This window comes from Xiphophorus maculatus, chromosome 11 (assembly GCF_002775205.1).
Source record: "Xiphophorus maculatus strain JP 163 A chromosome 11, X_maculatus-5.0-male, whole genome shotgun sequence".
Lineage (NCBI taxonomy): Eukaryota > Metazoa > Chordata > Actinopteri > Cyprinodontiformes > Poeciliidae > Xiphophorus > Xiphophorus maculatus.
This window is the reverse complement of record NC_036453.1, coordinates 2057106-2081838: the sequence shown is the minus strand read 5'-3', so window position 1 is coordinate 2081838 and position 24733 is coordinate 2057106. Positions and strand designations below refer to the sequence as shown.

General features: G+C 40.7%; 1 protein-coding gene across 3 annotated transcripts in view; it reads right to left on the bottom strand.

The window, feature by feature from the left end:
• Positions 1–773: 773 nt before the first annotated feature.
• The window catches only part of LOC102227520 (tenascin-like), a 66423-nt gene continuing 42463 nt past the window's right edge, over positions 774–24733 (bottom strand). The window contains exons 11-23 of one of the 3 annotated variants that reach the window (XM_023342040.1): positions 20564–20839; positions 15180–15452; positions 12863–12985; positions 11564–11707; positions 11194–11313; positions 10404–10547; positions 9259–9389; positions 9026–9158; positions 8102–8253; positions 7014–7110; positions 4838–4999; positions 3194–3357; positions 774–2167 (exon numbers count right to left, since the gene is read on the bottom strand). In XM_023342040.1, the coding sequence (XP_023197808.1) occupies positions 2057–2167; positions 3194–3357; positions 4838–4999; positions 7014–7110; positions 8102–8253; positions 9026–9158; positions 9259–9389; positions 10404–10547; positions 11194–11313; positions 11564–11707; positions 12863–12985; positions 15180–15452; positions 20564–20839 (2030 nt within the window). In that variant the 3' untranslated portion in view covers positions 774–2056. The remainder of the gene's footprint in view (positions 2168–3193; positions 3358–4837; positions 5000–7013; positions 7111–8101; positions 8254–9025; positions 9159–9258; positions 9390–10403; positions 10548–11193; positions 11314–11563; positions 11708–12862; positions 12986–15179; positions 15453–20563; positions 20840–24733) is intronic. The other 2 variants (XM_023342041.1, XM_005802143.3) reach the window with 2 other exon arrangements.

The following is a 24733-nucleotide window of genomic DNA, read 5'->3' as shown; positions in this document are numbered from 1 at the left end:
TCAAAAAGTGTGAACATTTTTTACTAAATAAATCCTGGACATTTGAGCACTTTGCTGCTCTAAAACACAGACCAGTACATGATACTGGTCAAGATAGAAATCCTTCTTTTCATGTGTAAAACCCTTAATAATCAGATCCATCACAACATAGATTAGATGTTCTTGACAGAACTAAAAAGGCTGCTACAAGCTATACAAGAATTATACAACAAGCTATACAAGAATTATAAAGTGCATGTATTCCTTTTCCATTTAGCTTTATCTTAGTTTTTTAGCTAATAATACAGTACGGAATATCATGTTTTACACGCAAGATTAATTTTAAGATATTTTGCCATCTAGTAAATATCAGATCTTAGTGGAACGTTTTTAAAGGTAGAAGCTCAGGATATGATACCGCTCCATCTCTTAAAAATGATATGTCATTTTTAAGGGAACCTTAAGAGAAAACTCTGTGAATGATAGATAATTCTTAATTAAATTAAGATTATTTTTCAAATTGTTTCTATCTCTTGATGACTCATCTATTTAATAATAGATCACTGTAAATAGAATCTAAAATTATTTTGGCCAGTTAGTTTTGTGAAGGTTATTTCTCATATTTTATGCCATTTTGTGGCTTTGCTTGATTTTAGTAGTAAAAATGATCAAGTTACCTGTGCTGTCAGTTAATCAACTCGTTCCTACAAATGTAGTAAGCTGTATTTGTGGGAGGGATTGTGATGTGTGGGTAAAATTGCAGAAAAAAATAAAAGCAGAACTTGAATCAAAAATCAAATTTGTCTTTCAACCAGACGGTTTTATTCTTTAACAGTTTACAGAGACACACCTGTAGTTCACCCGGTTCTAAACAGACGAAACAATCAAAACAAACTTAATTTACACAGGCATTCTTTAGAAGGTCAGTGGTTTAGTATCCTGCAAAAGCAGGAGGGGTTTGGGGCGATGGAAGGGTACAAAGATTAACTAGTTTACTAGTTTTGGCCAGTCCAAACACTAATCTTTTTTTTTTTTTTTTAATATCCAAAAGAATCATGGAGACTTTACTATGAACACTGAAATTTAATTAAAATTGGCCTTTTTAAAATGTTTACGTTTCAAGCATCACAAAAACATTCTCTTGATCCACATATAAGTACTATATTCACATTTTTCAAAAAAGATACAACAAAAAAAAAAAATGTAATCACCGCTTGCCATTATATACTGAGTGATAGGTCCTGCCTCAGATTCATGATAGAAAAAAAAACCTACTTCTTCCTCTGTTCTTCAGCTAGTTTCAAGCAGAATACTGTAGTTGCAGCGTGCCGCCTGCAGGGGGCAAGGTCAGGAGCAGAACCGTTGTTGCCTTTCTTGTGGAAATGGGAGGAGACCTTTTTCATGATTGTTTTTTTTGTTTTCGTTTTTCATTTTTTATTTTTTGGCTGCTGGGGGCAGGGAGGGGTAGCAGGTTCTCTGGGAGGAATGAAATGAAACTGATTTAGTTAACGTCACATGAAGACAAACAGATGTCGAGTCAGGTGAAGCTCTGTGTGGTCCGACAAATATCTGTTTTCAGATGTGTGAATCAGACGTGAACAGTTTTACACAAGCAGCAGAATGAATCACCCAAACTGTGATGTAAACATACAGTTCTGTTGCGTAAGACTCCAGATGCGTGAGCGTGATGAGAGCCGGTTGTCGATGACTCTGCACAACGTAATGCCCGAGTTGTTGGTGCACCTCCCCGCTAACGCAGCAGGATGACTGAGTGGGTTAGAAACTGCTGAGGTGGAGTTACTGTCTTTGGTGTGGGAGTAGACGCTATGTGGAAGGAAATTAAAATGCATTTTTTTTTGCATTAACAACCATCTTTAACAGGCGGACCTGTGTGGGGTGGGTAATGGGGTGGGGAGGTATGCTGTGTTTGGAGGGGTCTTGTTGAAGGCTTTGGTTGCTGCAGGATTGTTGCGTGTGGAGAACGTGTTGGACAGGTGGAGGGGCACACACAGATGTAGTAGTGTTTTGTTGTTGATGATGATGGTTGTGGTGGTGGAGGCGGTGTTCTCCGGGTCATTTAAGACCGTTTCCTCCTTCCCTCCAGATTTCTGAAGTTGGACGGACGGATCTTCATCTCGGCGAACTCGATGGAGTGTTCGTGGCCTTTCCAGTGGAACCAGTTTACACCCTGGGGAAGGAAGGGTAGGGTAGAGCGACGAGCAGGGAGTCAGAGAGGAAAATAGTTTAGTTTCTTTTGCAGATACATGTTTAAAGCAGTAGGAGACAAATTACAAGGACAACTTTTAGTGCTTTGGGAGCCTCCGCTATCAGTTAGGAACTGCAATACATGCACACTGACCTGTAAGGTTTTTAGAGAGGAGGCGACCTTAAATAGAAGTCAGGAAGAGTTTCTTGAAGACACTAAGCCTCCTGAATATCAAAAAAAATTTGCTAGACTGCCCACACACTCACACAAAACTGAGTAACATCCTGTTCTTAAACCAGTGGGTCTACCATACTACCAGGCCACGCTGCGGCTCCTCTGGAATTACTTCCCATGAGGCTTAGGAGTGGCTTTATGATCATTTTTGACAATTCTTTCAGAAAAACATTTGTGAGGTCAGACATGGATGTTGGGTCAGATTTATTAAATCTGTTTGAGGTCAGGACTAAGGATGAATCGTTCGCTTATAATACTGAGCCGATACAGAAAAAACACCTGACCTTACTTAAAACGTTTCTTATTTTAAACACAGACATAAATGTACTGAATTACAAATTTATTCTGAGAATGCTGCACCAGGGCAGCACACTGAAAACAAACCAATGGCTTCACAAGCTTGGTCAGACATGTGAAAACAACAAGACAACTTTAAAGGAGTAGAAGAGCCGATGTGAAATAAATAATAAAGGAATTAAAATTGACAAAAACAATAGGCTGTTATTCAAACGTGTATAAAATTAACTGCACTTTCTGAACCATTTGAAAGAAGGTTTTTGGAATTAAGAATTTGAAATATAGTGTAAAATTAGCATGGCATCTATCAGAATACAAAGCATAGAGTTAGTCTGAATAGATCTGTCCTTATAGATTGGGCACATCGTCGCTACACAGATTTCATTTGATTTTTGACTTTGACCTTTCTTTATATGAGTTAAATTGAAAAAAAAAAACTAACTCAATCTGTCTGTGTTGGACTGAACCCTGCTGTACCTTGCTGTGGCTGTTGTCTCCATAGCGACCCATCAGGTTGACCCGGTGACAGTTTTTGTACCAAAAGGCCCCCTTATAGGACAGAGCACAGTTGGTCACGGCAATGTCGTTGTCGTGGTCGTAGGTGGAGAACGGACGGCCGTGGTGGTAGGTCATAGAGTCACCTAGGAAATATAGGCAGTTTTTATAAGGAACACATACAAGAACATGAAAGTATCTGAGCTGCTCCAGTAATAGATGACATGTTAACTTGACGTCTCATCAGCTGTTCAGAGGACTGAACCATTGTTCCTTAAGTATTGAAGCCAAAATAACAAGAGACAAAGGTGTCCGCTTTGTTGATCAGTAATCTTATCTGTTAAGTGCGTACTGTGTGTGTCAGTAAGCACTTTACTATTGTCAGTATAATGTTAACAGAATGCTGTTTTAGGAGAAATGATTTAATTCCATTAAATCATACACTTCCAATCATATAGTTTAAATCTATTGCACCATTTCACAGCAAATGTGCTCTTGAGGCACTTTACAAAACATCATTTCAATTTAATCAGTGGCAAAAATATACGACATGAGGCAACTGAAGCCTGGTGAGCAGACAGTGGGGACAGAACACAGCATGGTGACGGAGATGTGGTTAAAAAGTGGTGATAAAGTTTAAAACAACGAATCAAACAAGGTGAGTGGACCTCAGGAGCTTTTAGAAGCATCTCAGAGAACATAAAAAGCAGACTTTAATCTTTAATCTTTCGTAGAAAGATGCTGCTTTGTTTAACCCGTCAGACTGCATTCCTTTGTAGCCTGAGTTTGTCTCTGATTCAGTAGACAACCTCTCATTCACAACCACTCTGCTGTTTGTTGACTCATTCCAACGATTTGTCTTTGACCTGTGACCCCCAACACAGGGTTTTGCTGCCTGGATTCCTGCTCAGACTTTGAGACTTTTCTGACTGTTTCGTCCTAACCAAAGTTTGGGCTCTCATGACCTGGAACCTTTATGAGTAAATATAAGAAAATAAATAATTAACTGATATAAAACAGGAGTGGGCCCCAGGGCTAGAGCCTGGGCCCTATAAGCCCTCTCTAATGTGTAGCCCAGAGCATGGTTATTGATCCCTCACTACAAACTAGACTGACTGGCAAAAACCCAATTTTTAATCAACTACAAACAGATACACCAGAATGACCTCAGCTGTTCACGGTGACGCTTAAATGCAGACTGACAATTTGGCTAAGCTGAAAGACTTGTTCAAGAAGCCCAGTGTTCCTATGAATACAGCAGGAAGCACGGTCTGTAGATAAACGGAACAGCGACTGCGCCACCTGGTGGCAGAATATGAACTGAAAAGGATCTGCAGCAGGACCTGCTGATAAGTGGCGGGGTGGCGCTGTGTACCTGCCATGTCATAATAACAGTGCTAAATCCTGCTGCCATAAATAAGTCTGTTAACTGGAGCATTAAATGTGGATTAACTTGCTATTAAAAATGCTTCAGTGCACAGTTGTCAAAAAATTACTCATAAATGGGACTAGATGGTGATTGGCCCAAAAACTCATGTCTGGTTTCAAGGAGACTACCTGGACTTCATAAGTGATGTAGAAACGTCAGAATAAATGGAAAGTGCAGTTGAAAGCCAGGAGCCCTACCTGCATTGCCACTGTATCCTCCCACATGGACTTTGTAGCGGGTCCGAGGTTCTGAGACGGAGAACTTGTCGTACTGAGCGAAGGCCATCTCTCCCTTGTCTCTCAGGTCGACCCGCAGCTCGTACTGGCCTCCAGATGTGATCTTATGCAGGTTGGACAGACCTGAGGGAGGGAAGAGCATCTTACCAGAGTCAGTCACCATGGGAACCAGACTGATGATGCTGGGTCCCTTCTTCTTTAAGCTCCTCCCTTTAAGCTCACTCTACCTTCAGCATCATCTGTTCCTGCAACCACAATCCTCCTCTGTCATCTTCCTGGTCTGCTGCTGCACCACATTCAGCATCTTTGTCCAAGATGTTTACCACAACCAACATCCCTTCTCCGCCAACTGACTCGGTCTGAAAATCACTAACTCTGTCTCCAAATTGCTCAGCTCATGTCCTCATTTCAGTGACTCTCATCTTGAGCATCACCTCCAGTCTTGGTGTTAGTGTGTTCTTCTCCAAACCTTACATCAGAACAGCTTCTACTGACATCATTCTCCCTCACATCCTACCCTTCGCCACTGATTACTTGTCCTGCCTCCATCCTGCCATCTTATCATCGGCATGTCGCTTTAATTGGTTGACCAAGGTACTTAAACTCATTCACCTGTAGTACCTCAGCTTCTTATGGCCTCACCAGCTGCGTTTCCATTAACCATAGAATTGCGTTTCACATGAGTCACTTTATGAAAAGACGGGTGTTACTGCTGGTGGAAAAGATGAAGGAAGGAACAGGAAGTAGTTGGACGATGATGGTTTGTTTTTGTTGTCTTTTCAGACAATGTGCAGCTGGCTCCACCAGAGCTCTAACAGCATCACACAGTTCATGAAAAGTTGTGCGCCATTCCAACATGTCGAATCCCTGACTACGATTTCCCCAAAATGAAGCATATGTAGCCGCTCCCAAGTGTAAGGGGTTTGCTCCAACGTCTGGCCTGATTGGCTGATAGAGCATGACTGATTTATGATTATATGACATGATATGATCTTAATTTAATTTCTTATTTAATAAAATTGTGTTTTTCAACATCAGTAGAATATCGACAAAGACTTGCACACATCTGTAATGGAAATGCTGCTACTGTTCCACCGCTCTTTCTTACTCTAACCTATGCACAGTTTCTTGATTTTACTTTTTATTTTTATTTTGTGCCTTGCAGCAAGAAGGTCCTGGGTTCAATTACCAGCCCGGGGTCTTTCTGCATGGAGTTTGCATGTTCTGCCTGTGCATGGTGGGTTCTCTCCAGGTACTCCAGCTTCCAAAAACATGACTGTTAGGTAAATTGGTCTCTCTAATTCTCCCTAGGTGTGAGTGTGTGTGTGCATGGTTGTTTGTCCTGTCTGTCTCTGTGTTGCCCTGCGACAGACTGCTGACATGTCCAGGGTGTATCCCGCCTCTCGTTAGCTGGAGATAGACACCAGCACCTCCTGACCCCACCAGGGACAAGGGTGTAAGAAAATGGATGGATGGATGGATGGATTTTCATTTTGTCTCCTCTCCAGAGGCTCTCATCACACATCACAGCATCATCAGCGAACGTGGCTATCACCACAGCCAACAGGTAGAGTAGGGTCTGAGCTGAGCCCTGAGGTAAACCTGCCTCTTAGAATCAACCCATGTGTTTCCTAGCACACACCTCTTCTCAGCCTCACTGTTCTTTTGTCCTCCACCAGTCTTACCACTCTGTCACTCCTGACATCAACATTCAGAAACATTATCCCTTTCTTGATATCCAGTCGTCTGCTTTTTTCTAGATCCATGAAGACACAGTGCAACTTTAGAATGTTGCTTCTCCATCAACATTCTAAAAAAACTCAGATGTATCTTTGGGATCTGTGATGCCTGTTTATGGGACATAAAACCATAATTCTGCTTATTTATCATCACCTTCCGTCTTAACAATGAAAGTCCACAGTCACTAGTAAAATACATTGTTTTACACTACAGCTCAAAATTAGTGTAATTATATGACTGTAAAACACACACTTTATTATTATGCCACGACAACACATCAGCAGTAAAGAACTCTATTTTTAATTGACAACAGTCTTCGTGAACAGAAATAATTACATGATTCAGCCCACATCTCTAGGAAATGTGATTAATTTATAATTGATTTGCAAGAACTTACCAAGCCAGAACTCATCGCTCATGTCACCAAAACCAGCCGTGTAATTCTTCCAGTTGCGGAAGAACTCCAGTCTGCCACTCTGACGTCGCAGGAAAACCTGCAGAACAAACCATAAAAATTGAGCAACCTTTCAGACATACTTGTTCTAATATCTGTGGTTTCTAAGCAACAGCAGAGACAAGCATAGCTCTCTAAGATGTTGGTATTTTGATCATTTTTTCTGCGCGATCAGGGATGTGTGACAACCGATCCAACAGATTTGTATTTCCTTGTTTTCTTTCACTGTGTGACTATTTTGGCCCTTCAATATTTCCTCATAATGTTCTTTGCTAATGATGCTCTCTGTTTTGTAATTGCAGCTTTCATTCTGTCTATTCTACTAGAAAACACCCACACAACATGACCCTGCCACCACCATGCATCACAGCGACATAATGTCTGACAAATATCAACAAAAATAAAGTTATAAAAAAATGTCTCCTTTGACTGCAGAATCCACTTCTTAAAATTAATCTGGGGTGCTGGGGTGCATGTCAAAGAAAATCCTGGTATGAGCATTGGAACATAGAGATTCCATATTTTGTACATGTTTATGCCACTGCTGCACAATCTACACAAGTGCAACTCAAATAAAACAGAAGTGACTCAATAATTAGGTCATTTAATCCTATGCTACATTATGCAGATGCTCCGTCTGCACATATGAACACTCAGATGAACTTCTTTTGATTCATTCAGTGAATATTTGATTTCGTATGGAGGTACTCTAAGCAGTGTCTGAACTCCATAGATGAGACAGGACTCAATTTGTTCATGTTTTAGTTCTTCCATTTTTTTCCCCACATTTTTAGATACGCCAATTTTCATTTCATATAAGAAATGTAAATATTCCTAAATATTCTCAGCAACTGTTCAAGCACAAAACCTGAACAAAGATGCAACTAAAAACATTGAAAGGTGCTTCAGAACCCAGGAGAAAAATATCCCGCGTTAATAGAGACACTTGTTGTGATATAGATGACTCAAGACTTTTAAACATTACTATTTTATTGGAGAACATTATACGTCCAGAATAATGATAAACTTACGATCCATCCGCCTCCGTCGGTGCTCATGTCGCAGTAGACCTGCAGCGGTTGGTTCTCGTCTCCACCCAGGTAGATAGTGTGCATGCCTGATGAGGCGTCGCCGTTCAGCAGGGCCTGTGAGCAGTCTCTGGGGTGTCTGTACAGCACGCCGGCTACATACACACACATCACATTAATGCAGCGGCCATTAAGGTCTTTGTGTTTCAGTCTACATCAGGCAGGTCGTCTAGTAACAAAAACCTCCGCCCACAGCAAGACGGCTTCACGACATTAAACACACGACAAATTCATTCCTTATATATGGAGAGTCACTTATAAAGTTACACAGTGAAAAATTAACAGCAATAATTTGCATTACTTAACAAGCTAAATAGGCATGTACAGACTTATAATGGATGTCGTGTTAGCACACTATATTGTTTCTTACTTTTTAAACGTTGTTTCTTAGTTTTATATGTACAGTACAGACCAAAAGTTTGGACACACCTTTTAATTCAATGAGTTTCCTTTATTTTCTTTATTTCTTTATCCTTTATTTTATTTTCATGACTATTGACATTGTAGATTCTCACTGAAGGCATCAAAACTATGAATAACACATGTGGAAATATGCACTAAACAAAAAAGTGTAAAACAACTGAAAATACCCCTTATATTCTAGTTTCTTCAAAGTAACAACCTTTTGCTGTGATTACTGCTTTGCACACACTCTGCATTTTCTTGATGAGCTTCAACAGGTCATCACCTGAAATGGTTTTCACTTCATAGGTCAACCTGCCCTGTCAGGTTAATAAGTGGGATTTCTTGCCTTATAAATAGTCATGAAAATAACGAAAACTCATTGAATTAGAAAGGTGTGTCCAAACTTTTGGTCTGTACTGTACATATGTGTGTAGTTGCTTCAACACAATGGGCTGTACTCACTAGTGGTGAAGACGGTAGAGATGACTTGGCTCCTCTTGGGACCAGCGAGAGCTTCCAGTTTCACTGAATATTCTGTCGATGCGCTGAGGTCGGCCATGTTGTATGACACAGCGGTGGGGCTCAGGACCACCTCCTGAGGGAAGAGAGACACGCTTGTACACTCGACTCCCCTCACAAATCCCCGTACATCACCTGAACATGCCAACTAGTGTGGGGTTCTGCTGTGAACTCACGTGGATGGTCCCAACAGCAGACTCGAAGTGGAGGAGGTAGCCGCTGATGTCGGCCCGGGGAGGCTTCCAGGAGAGCATGGCGCTCTCCGTCTGGATGTTGGTGGCTGCCAGGTCCTGAGGAGCGTCTACATCTGGAGACAAAGCAGGAAGCGAGACCGGCCTGTTGGTGATAGGACGCTGCAGACTCTACCGTCAGCTCAGTGTCATTATGTTACAGCTACATGTTATTTATAGATGTTACAAATGGAGTTTCAAATAAATTGAAGCTTCAGTGTGTGACTCCTGTGCAAAAAATGTTTTTACATATTTGTTCAAACTGTCACTATTTTTAACAGAATATGATGAGATAATCTGGGAAAAATCAAGTTCATCTGCCTCCTCTCAGTGAACCTACAACCTTCTGCAGAAATAGACCAACCAATCAGAGACAGGAGGTGGAACTTAGTCCTGTCAATCACCCTCTGTGTGGCGCTGCTATCCCTTCCCTCCATACCAAGTTGCTAGTTGAAAAGCTGCCGCTGTCAGAGACTGTTGTGAATGCTAAGGCTAGTTAGCATGGCCACCGATGACAGTGGATAAACAGTAACTCTAACTTGTTTCCCTACCATTTTGACATTGAACAGCGAGTACATGAGTTTGATTGACGGCACTAAGCCCCTCCTCCTAGCTCTGATTGGTAGTTTTTGGTCAGGAGCATTTCTTCAGACAGCAACAGTAGCATATATATATACAGTATATATATATAGAGAAAAAGATAAATAAAAAAAATTAAAGACTTATTTCCTGATTAAATCCAGCACATGAAAATGTCTTACTAGTCAGAAGACTTCTAAAAGTAACTGGCTGGACTGGATTTGGAAATCATGCAGTTTCTTTACGCAGTTATGCAATACTTTGTGTTGGTAAATCATATCAAATACTAACCACATATTTTAAAGTTTATGGTTATGAAATCACAAAATATATTGTCACCTTCCTAAAATAGTGGCTTAAATGACTTAGACCACTATTTTAGGAACATGAGGACAAGTTCAAGGGTTGTAAATACTTTGGCAAGACCCTAGAAAATGAATTTTATGAATGAATAGAGGTCAACAGGAAGCAGACTGTCTTTCTCTTCATGTGAGGCTGAACGTCTCACTGACCTGTGGTGAACTCTGTTGTGGTGGCTGCACTCTTGGCCAAGTCCCTCACCGCGTAGACCTTCACAGTGTAGAATGTAGCTGGCTTCAGTGAGCTCATCTCAAACTCCACCACGTTTCCAGACACACGCTCCATCACTGGAGTCACTGAGAGACACACAGAGAGATACAGGCTTTCACCAAGCACGAGGACACGGATGTAGGTGAATTTTTTTTTACATATGTGTTGAATCTGTCACTACATTGTGATAGTGCGCTATGACACAGACAATCAGTGAAAATACGTCAAGCATCATGTGATATGCTGCAGGTAGGGTAGGGCTACAGGTAGCAGCTTATCACATGATGGTGGACAATCAGTTTTCCTTTTAACGATAAGCTGTTTCTCTACCATTTGCATTTTTAGCAGTGGGTCCTTGAGGATGATTGACAGCACTAAGCCCCTCCTCCTATCTCTGATTGGTTGTTTTTGGTAAGAATGGCATTAGTAACTCGGAGAAGAAGTAGAGGCGATCGGTCTTTTCACAGATTATCAGTCTTATAGTAAACTTTCATGACATGATAACTTTAACAAACTTGGATTTTCCACCATGGTGGAGAACTGTTTCACAGGCGAAACTGATCAGAGATTAGGATGCAGGCCTGGATCTGAACCCCACTGACAAAACTGTGTCATTTCTCAAAACGTGGGTGGATAAATCACCCTCACTAAATCATTAGTGAGGCACACTAATACGACAGAATGGATCACCATCAGTCAGGATTAGAGGTTAGGTTTTGAATGTGTACGTACCAGAATCTGCGCTGTATGTGATGACATAACCGTCTACAGTTGCGATGGCGGGTTGCCACAGCAGCAGGGCCTCAGTGTCTGTGATGTTGACTGCAGTCAGTCCACGGGGCTTATCCAGAGCTGTAACACACACACACCCCCACAGGTACACACATGTACTCTGTAAGCATAAAATAACACTGAGGCTGATCCAACTAAAACCCAGGAGGTTTTTATCCACACTGTCACAAATACGAGCTGTAAAGTGTTTCATTCTGTCCCTTTAGACTGGCAAGAACTTGAGCAATTACTTTGTTTCATTACAGTCTAATGAAACACAGTGAAGTTCTGTGTTATCACTGAATCTGATGTGAAGCTCCATGTCGCTAACCTGTGGTGACGCTGTCAGAGCCAGGCTCACTCTCCCTCTGTTCCTTCACGGCAACGATGGTGACCTCATAGGTGACCCCAGGGGTCAGGTTAGGCAGCAGGGTGAGCGACTGCGAGCCGTCCACCGTCAGCGTCTTCGCAACACCTGGGAGTTCAAGCCATTTAAAAGAAGTCTTTACTTACTAATGCATTTTATATATTAAAGTCATGCAGAAAAAGATGGATTTCTCTCTTAAGGTGACCAACAAACTAACATGGATGTAGATTTATGGTTTTGCTGTTTTTTAAAAAATTCTTGTTTATATTTTTGTTTTATTTTTACGTGTTTATATTTCACTTCCACTTCATGCAGAAAATCAAGCCCATCATCTGAGTCCCACATGTGAAACTGTAATATCTGAATTATTATTTCCTGCCCTACAAAACTGAAGCAGATGTTGTGTCTACATTGTTTTTAATGATGAATATTATGGGTTGCCATTTGTAAAGTTCCACAGTATAAAATTAACAGCAATAATTTGGTTTATTTAAACATTCAAAGAAAAAAATGTGGGTGTTCATTTTTCAAAGGCATATTTTTGCCTTGTTATTCCTACATTTCTAAATGAGTTCCAAACTAAATATTTCATTAATATTTACTTAGGAAGCAAATTATTTAGTTCCCAGTAAATGTTTTGAGTTACAAAGTCAATATTTAGCTACAAATTAAATATTTATTTGTGAACTTAATATTTAGTTTGAAAACTTAATACTTTATTTGAAAGTTAAATATTTAGTTTGCAAATCAAAGTTGGTGAATTAAATAATTAGTTTGGAACTCTGACATTTATAAATGTATGAATAAGATGCTGAAATTATGACTTTGAAAAATGAACATACACATTTTTCCTTTATGACTCCAACTACAAAAGGCTTCCCATACTATATATATATATATATATATATATATATATATATATATATATATATATATATATATATATATATATATATATATATATATATACAGTATATATACTGTACATATATATATAATTTATTTAATGTCGACTTTTTATATCAAGTGGTCAGCAGGGGGCAGCATCAAGCCACTTTCTGAGGCAATGATGTTAGTGTATGTGTGGGTTCAACTTTGGCAAGAATGTAACTGATGATTTAGAAAACCAACTAAGCTGTTAACAAACTGTAACAATGTTCTTTTTAAAATTTATTTTTAAGACTTCAATACCTCTTTAAATACCTGCTATTTGTCAATAACAATTAAGTGTGAAGCTATGTGTAATGTAGCAGCGGTACTAACCTCCATGGGCAGGCATGTAGGTGACCTGGTAGTTGTCCACCCGAGCTCTTGGAGTCAGCCAGTGAACGGTGGCCGACGTGTCGGTCACTCCGGAGAAGCGGATGCCCTTTGGTGAGCCCAGGTCTGGCAAAGACGGGACAGAAACGCACAAATGGGAGCAATGACAAAAAAAACAGAAGATTTAGTCAACATGTACTCTGAAGACTGAGGAATGTAATGTTTGAGGTGTTAATATCGACACATTTGCAACAAACTGAAGCAACGGAAAGGAGACAACACACAAATTCAGTGACTGTAGCCTGTGCAGATCCTCCAAAGGAAGGCAAGTCATTTTACACAAATGGAGCAAGAGAGAGTTCAACAGACAGACAAAGGGGACCTGAGGATGTCTCGACTCACAGAGAGAGACCCTCGCAGTTAGCGGTGAGCCGCAGCATCTCGCGTGACAGACCTGAAGAGATTAACTTGGCCTCATTTCATGGAACACACAAAAAGTGAAACATGCACCACGCAAACCCAAGAGTAAAGCCTTGCCCTCAGGGAGGACAGGGGACACAAGGACAGAAAAGCCTTTTATGTGACACGGACAACCAATCACCCCCCAACAACCGTCACCACCATCGGCTCCTTTAGAAAAGCAGGCAACAACACAGGGGCCAGGTAGATAAAGATGACATTTGGGAAGATGAGGACACAGAACACACAATGGGAGGAGCAACTAAGTGTTCCTTTACACAACTAGTTAGAGCTGGTGTAGTAATAATCCAGATTGACAACAGGTCTAAAGAATACAGACTTGGTCAGAACTTTCCAAATCAGCATGAACGTCCCTTTCGTTTTGGGCTCTTTAAGGATTTAATCTTTCTCAGAATGTTTGTTATACAGCAAAACACAAGTGAACTTTTCAAACAATTGGGTGCATAAGTTTGAAATTAATATGGTTTTTTCCACAATACACAGAGATCAAAATTCATAGGTTTCCACTAATATTTGCATGAATTTTCTTTAAGTTGCAGAGAAGCAGTTTTATAATGATCAACAAAGTCTTGACATGATTCTGTTTTGATATCTGACCAAGGCTCTTCTGAGAAATGTTAGAGAGAAATGTTAGTCGTTGGTTTCCTGGTATAGACCCGTGTGCTAAGGATCATTATTCTGTCGGAATATCAGAGTTCAGGTATCAGCACCTAGCTGCTGGTACAAGGTGAAGTTGAGGAACTTAAAGGTAGTTCTTCAGTAACACCAACACCATGAATTATAGTTATTTCAAACCTCTCAAGTATAAAAACTTCACATTGACTCCTTCAAACATGGGTTAATCCTTATCTTTTCTGGAAATAAAGTTTTCCTAGTGAATATATTCAGGAAGATGAACCTTTTTGTCCTCCTTGATCCTCCACTTAGAGTCAGGACTTATTTCTTAGTCACCAGTCGTTGAGCTAAACACTATGGGCAGCGATACTGATGTTTGACACTTTTAGGGGTTCCAACATGGCAATGGTATCAAAAACTGTTCAAAACTTGTTTTGAATATTATACAAAGACACCTTATAATATATAGAGTATGTACTGTTGTAGATTCTTAGTCATCCAGGACATGATAGTCCTGAAAGATTTAATTGAAGAGAACTGGCAACGTCTCTGGCTATCTTGAACACACGGTGTCCAATTGCCTTCAATCAAAACCCTCAAACTTATGAGCCATGCTTAAAAGGTGGGCTAGTACTTAGCGACCAACAAGTGTAACTGAGTGCCACTATTTCTGATAATAGGACTGCTCAAATGTTCAGTTTGAATTATGCCAGAACGTTACTGACTGTCCATAAAAGGTAAAAACTGAAGTAGCTGTTTGTGTCAGTAATGTTGAAAAGTAAAAACTTGTTCAAATGCTTCTTTAAAATCCTTAAACTAATGTAATGTTCTAAGTGTAAGCTTCTGTTCAGAAATATAATTAAAGACCAAAACAGCTTTCTGACCATAATGACATTGTCTTAAAACAATAGTGGATCATTGTCAGTGCTGATTTATCCAACTGGCCAGGACTATTGTGCTCCAGCAAATTATCTTAAGACTGCCAGGCGAAATGTCTGAATCAAACTAAAAAACCTCAGTCAGAAACCTTAACATCTGGGGACTAGGTTAGTATACAAACAGAAAACACTTGGTATCACGCTCAGTTATTAGTACACATTTCATGCTATCATAGAAAAAGCAAGGAGGACAAGACACCATTCCATATCAAAAACATGTTGACGAGAGACTTCCAGAGCTCCAGTATGTCAGCAGAGCTTCTTGCTTCCACCCGGTTACCATGTACCTGTTCTCACCCCCTCTCTTACAGACTTGGAACGTCTTCCCAAAATGAGCCCAAAGATCTCAACGGTGTACTCTGTGTCCTCTGTGAGATCGCTCATAGTGACATTTCTCTCCTCGCCGCCCAGCACCACCTCTCTTGGTTGGCCTGGGTCTTCTGCCTCGCTGAGCATCAGGACAAACGTGTCAAAGGCATCCTCCTCGGCCGTCCAGGCCAGCACAAAACTCTCTGGAGTGATGCTGGAGACTTGTAGAGCCTGCACCTCCGGTTCAGTCTCTATGTGACATTTAGAAAGAGTCAGTTTTCCAGTTGTGTTTACTAAAAAGTGTAGTTGGACACATAAGTACCCTTTAAAACTGCAGTATATGACTTTTATACAAGATTTTTATTTTTTACATATTTGTTGAAACTGTCACTGTTGTGACAGATGCCTTCTCCTAGTGCTAACTAGAAACAACCAATCAGAGTTAGGAGTCTTAGTGATGTCAATCATGCCCATTTAACCCCCTTTTCTTTTTGTCCTCTCTGCTATGATAAAGCTTCTTCTTGATATGAGCCTGTCGTGAATGCTAAAGATAGTTAGCATGGCCACCAATAACACTTCCCTGTAACGGTAAGTTGTTTCTTCTCCATTAGCACATTTAGCAGCAAGTACATGAGGATGACTGACAGCAATAAGCCCCTCCTCCTGGCTCTGATTGGATGTTTTTGGTTGGGAGTTGAGCATTTCTTCAGAAGTCAATAGTGGCTTACAGAGGAGGTGGAGGAGATTGACCTTTTCATGGATTTTCTGTCATATACTGTCATGAGATGGTGATAGTTTTAACAAGTATGTAAAAATATTTTTTATAAAAGTTACATATTGCAGCTTTGAAGAAAGAAAGTGCATTAGCCTGGGTGCTCGCAGGGAAAGGAGAAAAGTTTTAGATGTAAATGGAAGAAGGAAGTTTAGAGCACATGATGTTGTTTGTGGAGCAACACCATGTCAGGCATCTACTTAAAACATCTAACAAGGACGTAGTTCATCTAGAAGCATAGCTGGGGAAAAAGAACAGTCTGAATGAGATGAGTGTTCATGTCTACAACCCCTTCAGCCTGGACAAACAGCCAAAAACATTGAAAGTCTTCAAAAAGCTGTGGACCATCCATTACAATAGAATGTATGACAAGTCAGAGATGGGTTTTTTATATGTACGTACATATAAGATCAAACATTTCTAGACGTTTTGGTGGTTTGTTGTCATGCTGCCAGGGTTTTGCTGTGGAGACTCTTAACAGCATTAATGCTACAGCTGCCTTGTTTCTTTAACACTTCAAATCTGCTAAGGACCCCCACTGCTGGGGACTGTAGGACTTTTTATGAATCATAATGGACATAAATACTATAACACATTCTAATTAAACATTTTAAAATCTAAAGATATTACTTAACTGGAGGATTTACATTAGTATATGCTTAAATTTCACTCATGTTCCCAGAGCTGGAGGGCAAACAGATTATTCTTCTGCTCACCAGAAGCTGGTGTTTGTGCTGCTGCTGCCTTCAACTTCATAAATGAAACAATGAATGACACGTAGCTCTGGTCGGACTGGGTGATCCGGTAAGTAGTTGTCGTGTTCTGTGCCCCATCCCATCTGTGGTAACAGCTGTTTAGGGTCCAGTCTTCAGTTGGGTGTTGGGTTTATGGTTTCACATTCAGTACCGCCGGCAGTAGCAATAGCTTTGTTATAATTTAAAAGAGCTTCCAGCGTTGCCTGTCTGATGTTTCTTCCAGCATCGTTCACTCACTAGGCAGCGCCTGGGTTATAAGCGCTTGTGGATAAAAATTGTTGGCACTGTATTTGGTTTTAGCTTGCAAAGGTAATCTATTTGCTCCTTCATCAATCTTGCTTGTATAAATGACTTCTGGAGAGAAATGTTGAGAGCACAAACGTAATTTCTTCAGAAGTTGCGCTCTTCTTTTTTTTTCATGTGGGAAGCGATGAAGACTCACTTCATTATTTATTTTCTTTTTTGAAATTGCAGCCAACAGCGGCGCAGTGTGGCATTGTCTAAATTTATACCAGTCAAATGCAATATGACAAAAAACAACTCGGGTAATGTTAGTCCTCCTGTGTTTACTTTGTAGATTCCGGTACAGAACGATCTAACCATGTCATCAAAAAAAAAAAAATGATGATGACTATGGGCGAAAGATATAATGACAGATATTATATGTTTTAAGTATTAGAATTTTTACATACAACAAACAGCAACTTTTAAGTTAATAGAAAAATTACAACAAATTTAGGTTAATTTGTTCAACTAGTCATGCATGCCTTTAACGCCTTGAAATTGGGCTTCTGTCACTGAGAATCAGCTCATATAATGAGCTCAGCAGGTATGCAATTCCACCAGGTGTTTGCTAACTGCTGTTGGCTAGTCTTAAGGAACTAAGTTGGGGAAGTCAGAGGGTGGGCTGCCCTGTGAGGCGGAAGTTCAGAACTGTGGATACTGCAGCTCTGACGAGGAGCGGCGTCTTTGAAGGCAGATCTAGGTCCACCCATTCATTTTGCACAGCTGAGTGGTTGCCATGGGAGATTAAAGGATTTCTCAAACATGTACAAAAGTATCAAAGCAACACTTTAGGTATGTTTTTAATAGGCAAATAACATCACAACATTACGTAAAGCTCAAAAAAGCTGATTTTCCATAACACTGTCTCTCTACAGACTGGTGGATGAGCCATTAGTTTTGAAAACAGCCATGGCAGTAACAACAGGACAGCAGAAGTCTGTATCTGTCGGAAGAGAAAGTTACTTTTTCAGAGGATGAGTCTGCCTCATCTTAATTAGCCAAAGAAACTTCCAACAGCAGCAAGATGCATACACAGACTGGACAGAGCTCTAAAAGCAGTCTGGGTAAAAGCAGATATCGGTGAGCTCAGGAAAGGCTCAATAAAGCCCAGCGCCACCGCTCATTAAAACACTGCTCCAAATGCGAGGGTCTCAGGGGTCCTTGAACTAGCCTGAAACCCCCTTTTTTCATTGTGAGGGGGGAAATGCGTGAGGCACTGCTTGTGAGAAGAAGTGGTGGAAATGAGAAGCATAGCCGACAAATCCCAGGGAGCTGTCACTCTTCATTAGCCGCCGAGCGGCTTTAACTGGTCAGTGGAAGAGAGGGAGGGAATCCATCAGCTAACATGTGCTAGCTTGCTGCTGGTTTCACCCTCCTCTACAACACCCCCCACACCCCCAACCCGCCTCTCAGGACCTGAGGGAACACAATCCCTGCTCACAAAAAGGAGCCTGTTAATGGAGGAGGTATGCGCCAAAGCCGGCTAACCTTCTGAAAAGGGGGTCTGCGAGCAGAACCTCACCTCTGTCCCAGTCTCGCCTGATAACTTCAGAACAGCAGCTAGTGGTGGTATGAATCACAAGTGAGTGGAGCTCTGAACAAACCGCAGTTCTTTGTAGTTCAACCAGTCAGTCAATTACACATAACTCCCTCTATTTTACTCAAAGTTTCCCCCACAACCCCTCCAGGGCCGATTAGGTTCGTTTGCCTTTGGTGTCTTCCTCCTGCAGACTGACGACAAATCGCCGCGCATAATGTGATCAAATTAGTCCGAGGTCGCATTCACTACTTGGAATGTTTTATGGATTAAGTGATGCTAATGAAAAATGGTACGATGGCTTCACCCCATTGCCATTAGCATGCAGACAATGGGCCATGTTGAGCACATGCCATATTCCGCATTGCCCCAGAAGCCCCTGGCACCGCAGCACAAGAGCCCAGGGGCAATAGCAGCATGAGAATGAGGAGCGGTCCAGGCTGGAGGGAAGTGGGGATGCATACAGAAGAGAGGCCTCACACAAAGTGACAAAAGAGCCACTGGGTTTTCTTTCCTCCGTCAGTACCCCCATCTTTCTTCCTGTTGACTGCTCTTCATCTGTAACATGCTCACTGATAATGCTGCAATTAATGTTGACATAAAAAAAAGGTGTCAAAGGCTTCAGATCAGATTTTTTGGACCTTTTAGGGTTCAAATGGCTTCATGGAAACAACATACAGAGCAGAAAACTGGGCTGCCCGGCATGACTGGCAGAAGTTGATGTTGCAGCTCACAGTCCTTTCATTAAGCACGTCTTGTGAACAACAGCATGTTCAAAGCTAAAAATGACTATGATTAGTGTTGTGGGAGGGGAGGCCGGAGCACCTGTTGTGCTGGGCAAACAGGAACACTGATCTGATGTGTTTCTGGGCCATTCACACAACAGACTATATGCTGTTTCAGGCTGGACTCGTACCAGCAGGCAGACAGGCGGCTTAAAGGTGGAGAAAACATGGATCCAAGGCTGGTCTCATGTAGACTGAAAGGGGTTTTGTGAGGGAGCTGCTGCAGAACATTAGGCCGTTTCACAATCCCCCCTGCATGAAAGGAAGGCGAATGTGTGTGATCGATGTCTGTGGAGGGATTTGGACCCTTCATGCTCTCTGAAAGCCTGGAGAAAGAATCACTGAAACTGTTGGGTAGTTTCACATCATTCTATAGAACTTTTGTTTTTACATGTTTGTTAATGGAAAATATTTTGGAGTCTTGAAAGAACCTGCATCTTTCTTTCAAGTAATGTGCATGTATTACCCAGCATGTAATACACACTGGAAGATGATGCATCATCAAAAAATATATAAAATGTAAAGAAACTGAAAATTTTGTTAAGATGAGATTATACCATATTTTATGGAAAAAAAATGTTTTAAAACTCACACAGACTTGAAAATTAATATAATTTTTTGGGGTATTTCTTAATGAATATACTGTATACTGTGACTCATTAAAAAACATCTAAATAATCCCTTAATTCTACAATTAGATATTAGCAGAAAAAGAATGTCAACATAATTTCATAACACTAGTGAAAAGAACACTCAATACTCCAGCTGAAAAATGTTTATGCTGGAATTGTGCTTTCATGTTGAATCCACAGCTCTTCTGTAATATCACCAACTACAATTTCCCCAAAGCATTCTATTTGATTTCTTGTATTATGTCCCACTGTATAAGAGAACTTCTACACTCCAAAAACACAAAATCTGACCAAATATTTTTGTTGTAGTTTTATAGTGACAAAGAAGTTTTATTTGTACAGCTATATAATTTTTTAGCTATATAAATAGCTCAAGAAGCTATTCTTTTCCTTTTTTTGCACAAATTGTAGTTCAAATTGCAAATATCTTAGCACACTTGACACAAAACAAAAAGAAAACACATAGTAAGACTTTGTGTTTTTGCAGTGTCATTTTGAAAGACAGCAGGAAAAAGTGGCAGTACGTTTTCTGAGTGCAGCAGGAAGTGAATGAAGCAGAGGACAGAGTGAGGCCCCAGAGCTGACTGCATCTGTACCTGTGATGGTGTCTGCAAACACAGGCTCTAAGCGCACCCCGGTGTGAACCCCGTACAGGGCGGCCTTGTACCAGGTGCCAGGGGAGAGGCCCGAGACGACGAGGCTGCGAGCGTCTGCGGGCGCCGTGTGGTTCTGCCACTCGGCTCCCGTCTCCGCGTCGGTAACCTCGATCAGAAAGGCGTCGTGCACCCCGTCGTCAGCAGACCAGGACAGGAGGAAGCTCTCCCACGACACGTCGCTGACGGTGACGTTGGTCACCGCCGGCTTCTCCTCCGCTGGCCGACGACAAACACATCAACATCATATGACACAAACACAAAATGTTAGCTGGAGTTTCAATGCTGAGGTGATGAGATTGCGTCGCGACAGAACTGGACTACAGATAAAAAACATTCAACTGAAAATCAAATTGCTTGCAAAATGTGTCTAAAACAGGGAAATCATACACATCGGCGCACATGTGAAATACACGAAACAAACAAAGCAGAACCTTTGCCAAACGTTACAGAGAGGTCAACAACGATGGCATCTCATTTGGATTCCTATCATTTTATTTTGCTCTCAGGATAATAAAGGAAAGCCTTTACTTTGTCTGCAGTCAAAGTATTCCTGGATATCCACTACAAAGGCCAAAGGGACCAAACAGCCTCATTTTCAGCAGCTGCCTTTAGCCGTCTCCTCTATATTATCATATAAGTGGGAAGACATAATGATAAAAGGCAGCGTGCAGACATGCTGATGCAGCTTGTGCCCATTAATGGCTGTGAATGAGCCATTAACATCTGAAGGTGCAGCGTAGCCCGCCTGGTGAGGCTGAAGTACGCTGTCCACTTCAAACCTGTGGGGAGGCCAAGCACAGAGCCAAGCACAGAGCCATGCAGCCTGGAATTGAAGCCTGTTCTATGAGCGAGGTGAGCGTTCAGAGAGCGGTCCAGAAAGAGAACTAAATCGACGGCACAGGTAAACATTACGGCAGCCATTCCGGGCTGATCGCCGCAGCATGCTGGAGAGGAGATGGAGTAGAGGACAAAGGGTATGTGATTGAATGTTATGAGAGACAGTGATGATGGAGACGTTTTGGTGAAAATTTCTCTAAATAAAGCCCTATTAAACCTTTCCTCCATCTTCCTAAAGGGGCAGTATCATGTAAAATCTACTTTTTTCAGCTTCATAATGTTAGATTTTTATTCTCTCATCAAAAACATACCTAAAATGTTGCCTTGACACTTTCATGCATGTTTGAGAAATCCTTCAGTTCATTTAGCAACTGAAGTCAACATTATTTTATTGTGCTCCAAAATGGCACTGTGGCTGGAAAACACATAAAACTGCCCCTTCAGTAAGTGTGTAATATTCATGTTAGAATATTACACACAATAGGTTAGGGTTGTCTCAACAAGCTCATGCGGTTAACAATTTGTCCTGGCGTATGAAACGGTCCCCTCAGATATCTCCTCTATAGCTGATATCTTCCATTTCACACACAGGCTTGTCTGCTGCAGGCTGCGGCGCACAGAGAGACACACACCCTGACCCTTCCACCACTCACACACCGCCTGCTTTAAGGATTTATATAGCTTTTCTATATCTTATCACCTCACAACTACAAACTTCAACATATGTTTTTTGGCATTTTAGGTGAGAAAACAACACAATGTAAAATATTGTCAAGTTGAAGGAAAATAACACATTGATTACAAAAATCTAAAATGCTGTGCTTCTGTTTTCACTCCCTGTTCCAACACCTTCTGGAAGCCTTTTCTCAGTCAGCGCTGCAGGTGTTTTGGGGGTTCATCTCTGACAGCTTTCTTTTGACATTCTTTGCTCAAACTCAGTTTGGACACTGTATCTGTGAACATTCATTTCTCTGCCCACTCAAATCAACTCTCTTTTTTTCTTTTTCTTTTTTGATAATGCACTATCTCAATAGGTTATTTGGGTTTCTATCTACTGTATGTTTGTGTGCAAATTTTGACATCCTTGTGTACATTTGCTTAGTTGTGCAATATTTTTCCTAAAACCATTTCTTTAAGTCAAATGTTGCCTAAGCAGCAGAATTTTCCAACACTAAACAAAAGAGAATGGAGCTCCAACTTAAAAAAAACGCAGTTTTGTTTGTTACATTTGTCAAACTTAGCTTATGTATGCACGTTTAACATCATAACGCAATAATAAACTTGATTTGATTAATTGTATAAAATTAAATACATTTCTTTACGTCAGTACTGGTTTGGTTATAAAACCATCTCATGTGACGTCACCATGAAAATCTACAGATGCAGATACAGGAAAGTCTCTAGTTGTTTTTTTGTTTTAGATAAAACATCAATAGAATGGTCTGATGGTCTGAAGTTGCTAAATATGGCAAAAGTAGAAGTGGATTAGTTGAGAACAGTGCTTTGTTCTGACCACAGCCCTACCTTCTCACTCCGCTAATCGCTACACTTGGCCCCGCCCCTCTGTGACTTCTGGCTCCGCCCACATCAGGAAATGTTTCTACATTTGTTAGTGGTTATTCTTCCACAGAGGGGTTCATTACACGTTAACAGTATCCATCCTCTCATCAACTCTGACCTCCTTCCTGCAGCTCTTCCACAGTTACCATGGCTACCTCGACTGCTCCTCTGATTCATTCTGTCAGTTTGGGTGGACAGCCCAAACTGACATCATACAAAATCCTAATAAAATCCGTTGAAGTTTGTGGTCAAAACTTCAGAGATAGAGGGAAAAAAAACTGAGTGGGTTTAGCCTTTGTCAAGGCGGTGCACTTTGAAGGTTTTGCATGTACAATTTAGGGTCATACATGCATGTCTTCAATCTGTCATGTCATCTGTCATTTGTTTTTGTATTGGTATTATTTAAAATGAAAACCAAAAGTAAGAAAAACCCAATGAAAGATTGCTCTGGATATTCAGAATGAGCTATCAACAGTAATTTCTTTCTGTACTGAGTTTTGGTTCTGATTTGAAGGCATGAGGAGTGTTATGACATACATTGAGGCTACAGATTAAGTGTAAACTGACATTTCAAAACAGAAAAAAATATATTATTCCTGTTAGTTTCAGATGTATATTACAAAAAAGAAAAGGCTGTATTGGAATGAAGCAAATCATGAAAATGACTTATCTCTGAGGCTGATGTAAACTGATGTAAATTCTGCTCAGTTACCCGGTTTCTCTCTCTATACTTTTTTTGCTTCAGGGGATGTTTAGACCACTGCTGTAATACTTCTTCAAGCTCAGATAAACTTGTTGACTTTGATTTACAGCCAAATGGCTGACCAGGATATGATCAAACCTCGTGTTGATTTGTGGAGATTGAAACCGCTGGTTGGAGAAACAAAATGGCTCCAGAGAGACGTAGAGGAAGTCTTTGCTGACTGCTGTTGGTCCTTTTCAACATGACCACAATAATAATTCACAAAAAGACAAATATGAATATTGTCATACATAGAATGAACAAAGCTGTGTGCTGCTTCAACAAGACAATGGAAAGCCGCCCTGTGTAGTCATAATGAAGCCATGACCGAGGAAGAAGAGGGTTCATGTAAGGACAGTGCCATGGTTTCAGATCGTGTGAAGAATCCAAAAACGGGCCCCATGCTGCTGACTAACTGAAGACAGGTTTACAGGAAGAATCCCACAAAATAAACTGAAATGCTGCAGGGTTTGCTGTTCCCTCTGACAAAACGGCTTGTGAATGTTGGGCGGACAAACATCAGCAGCATTTACGAAAAACACAACTTAACCTCAATCTGCCTTTCGCTGCTTTTTCAAAGCAGGTACATTTGAACTAATGTCTCAACCGCAGATCATAAATGCCTGTTGCTGAACCAAAAAAATATTTGGAGAGAAAATAGACTCATAATATCTGTGTATATAGATTTGTAAAGTCTGTATGCCTGTTTGGATGTAGGGGTGAGAATTGGTGTGTGTAAAGTATGATTTGTAAATAGCAGAAAAAAAAAAACCTTTTGTGCGTGACTTTCAAATGTGTTTTTCAAATGTATGCACCCGATATTGAGAAATTGTCAATATACCACAATTACAAATCACAGAGACGAAATCAACAATTTGCTAACTATACATAAATTCTAAAATGTTTCTACGCATACAAAACGTTAAACTCATGTGCGCAAGTCATACAATACTCAGAGACAAAACGATCAT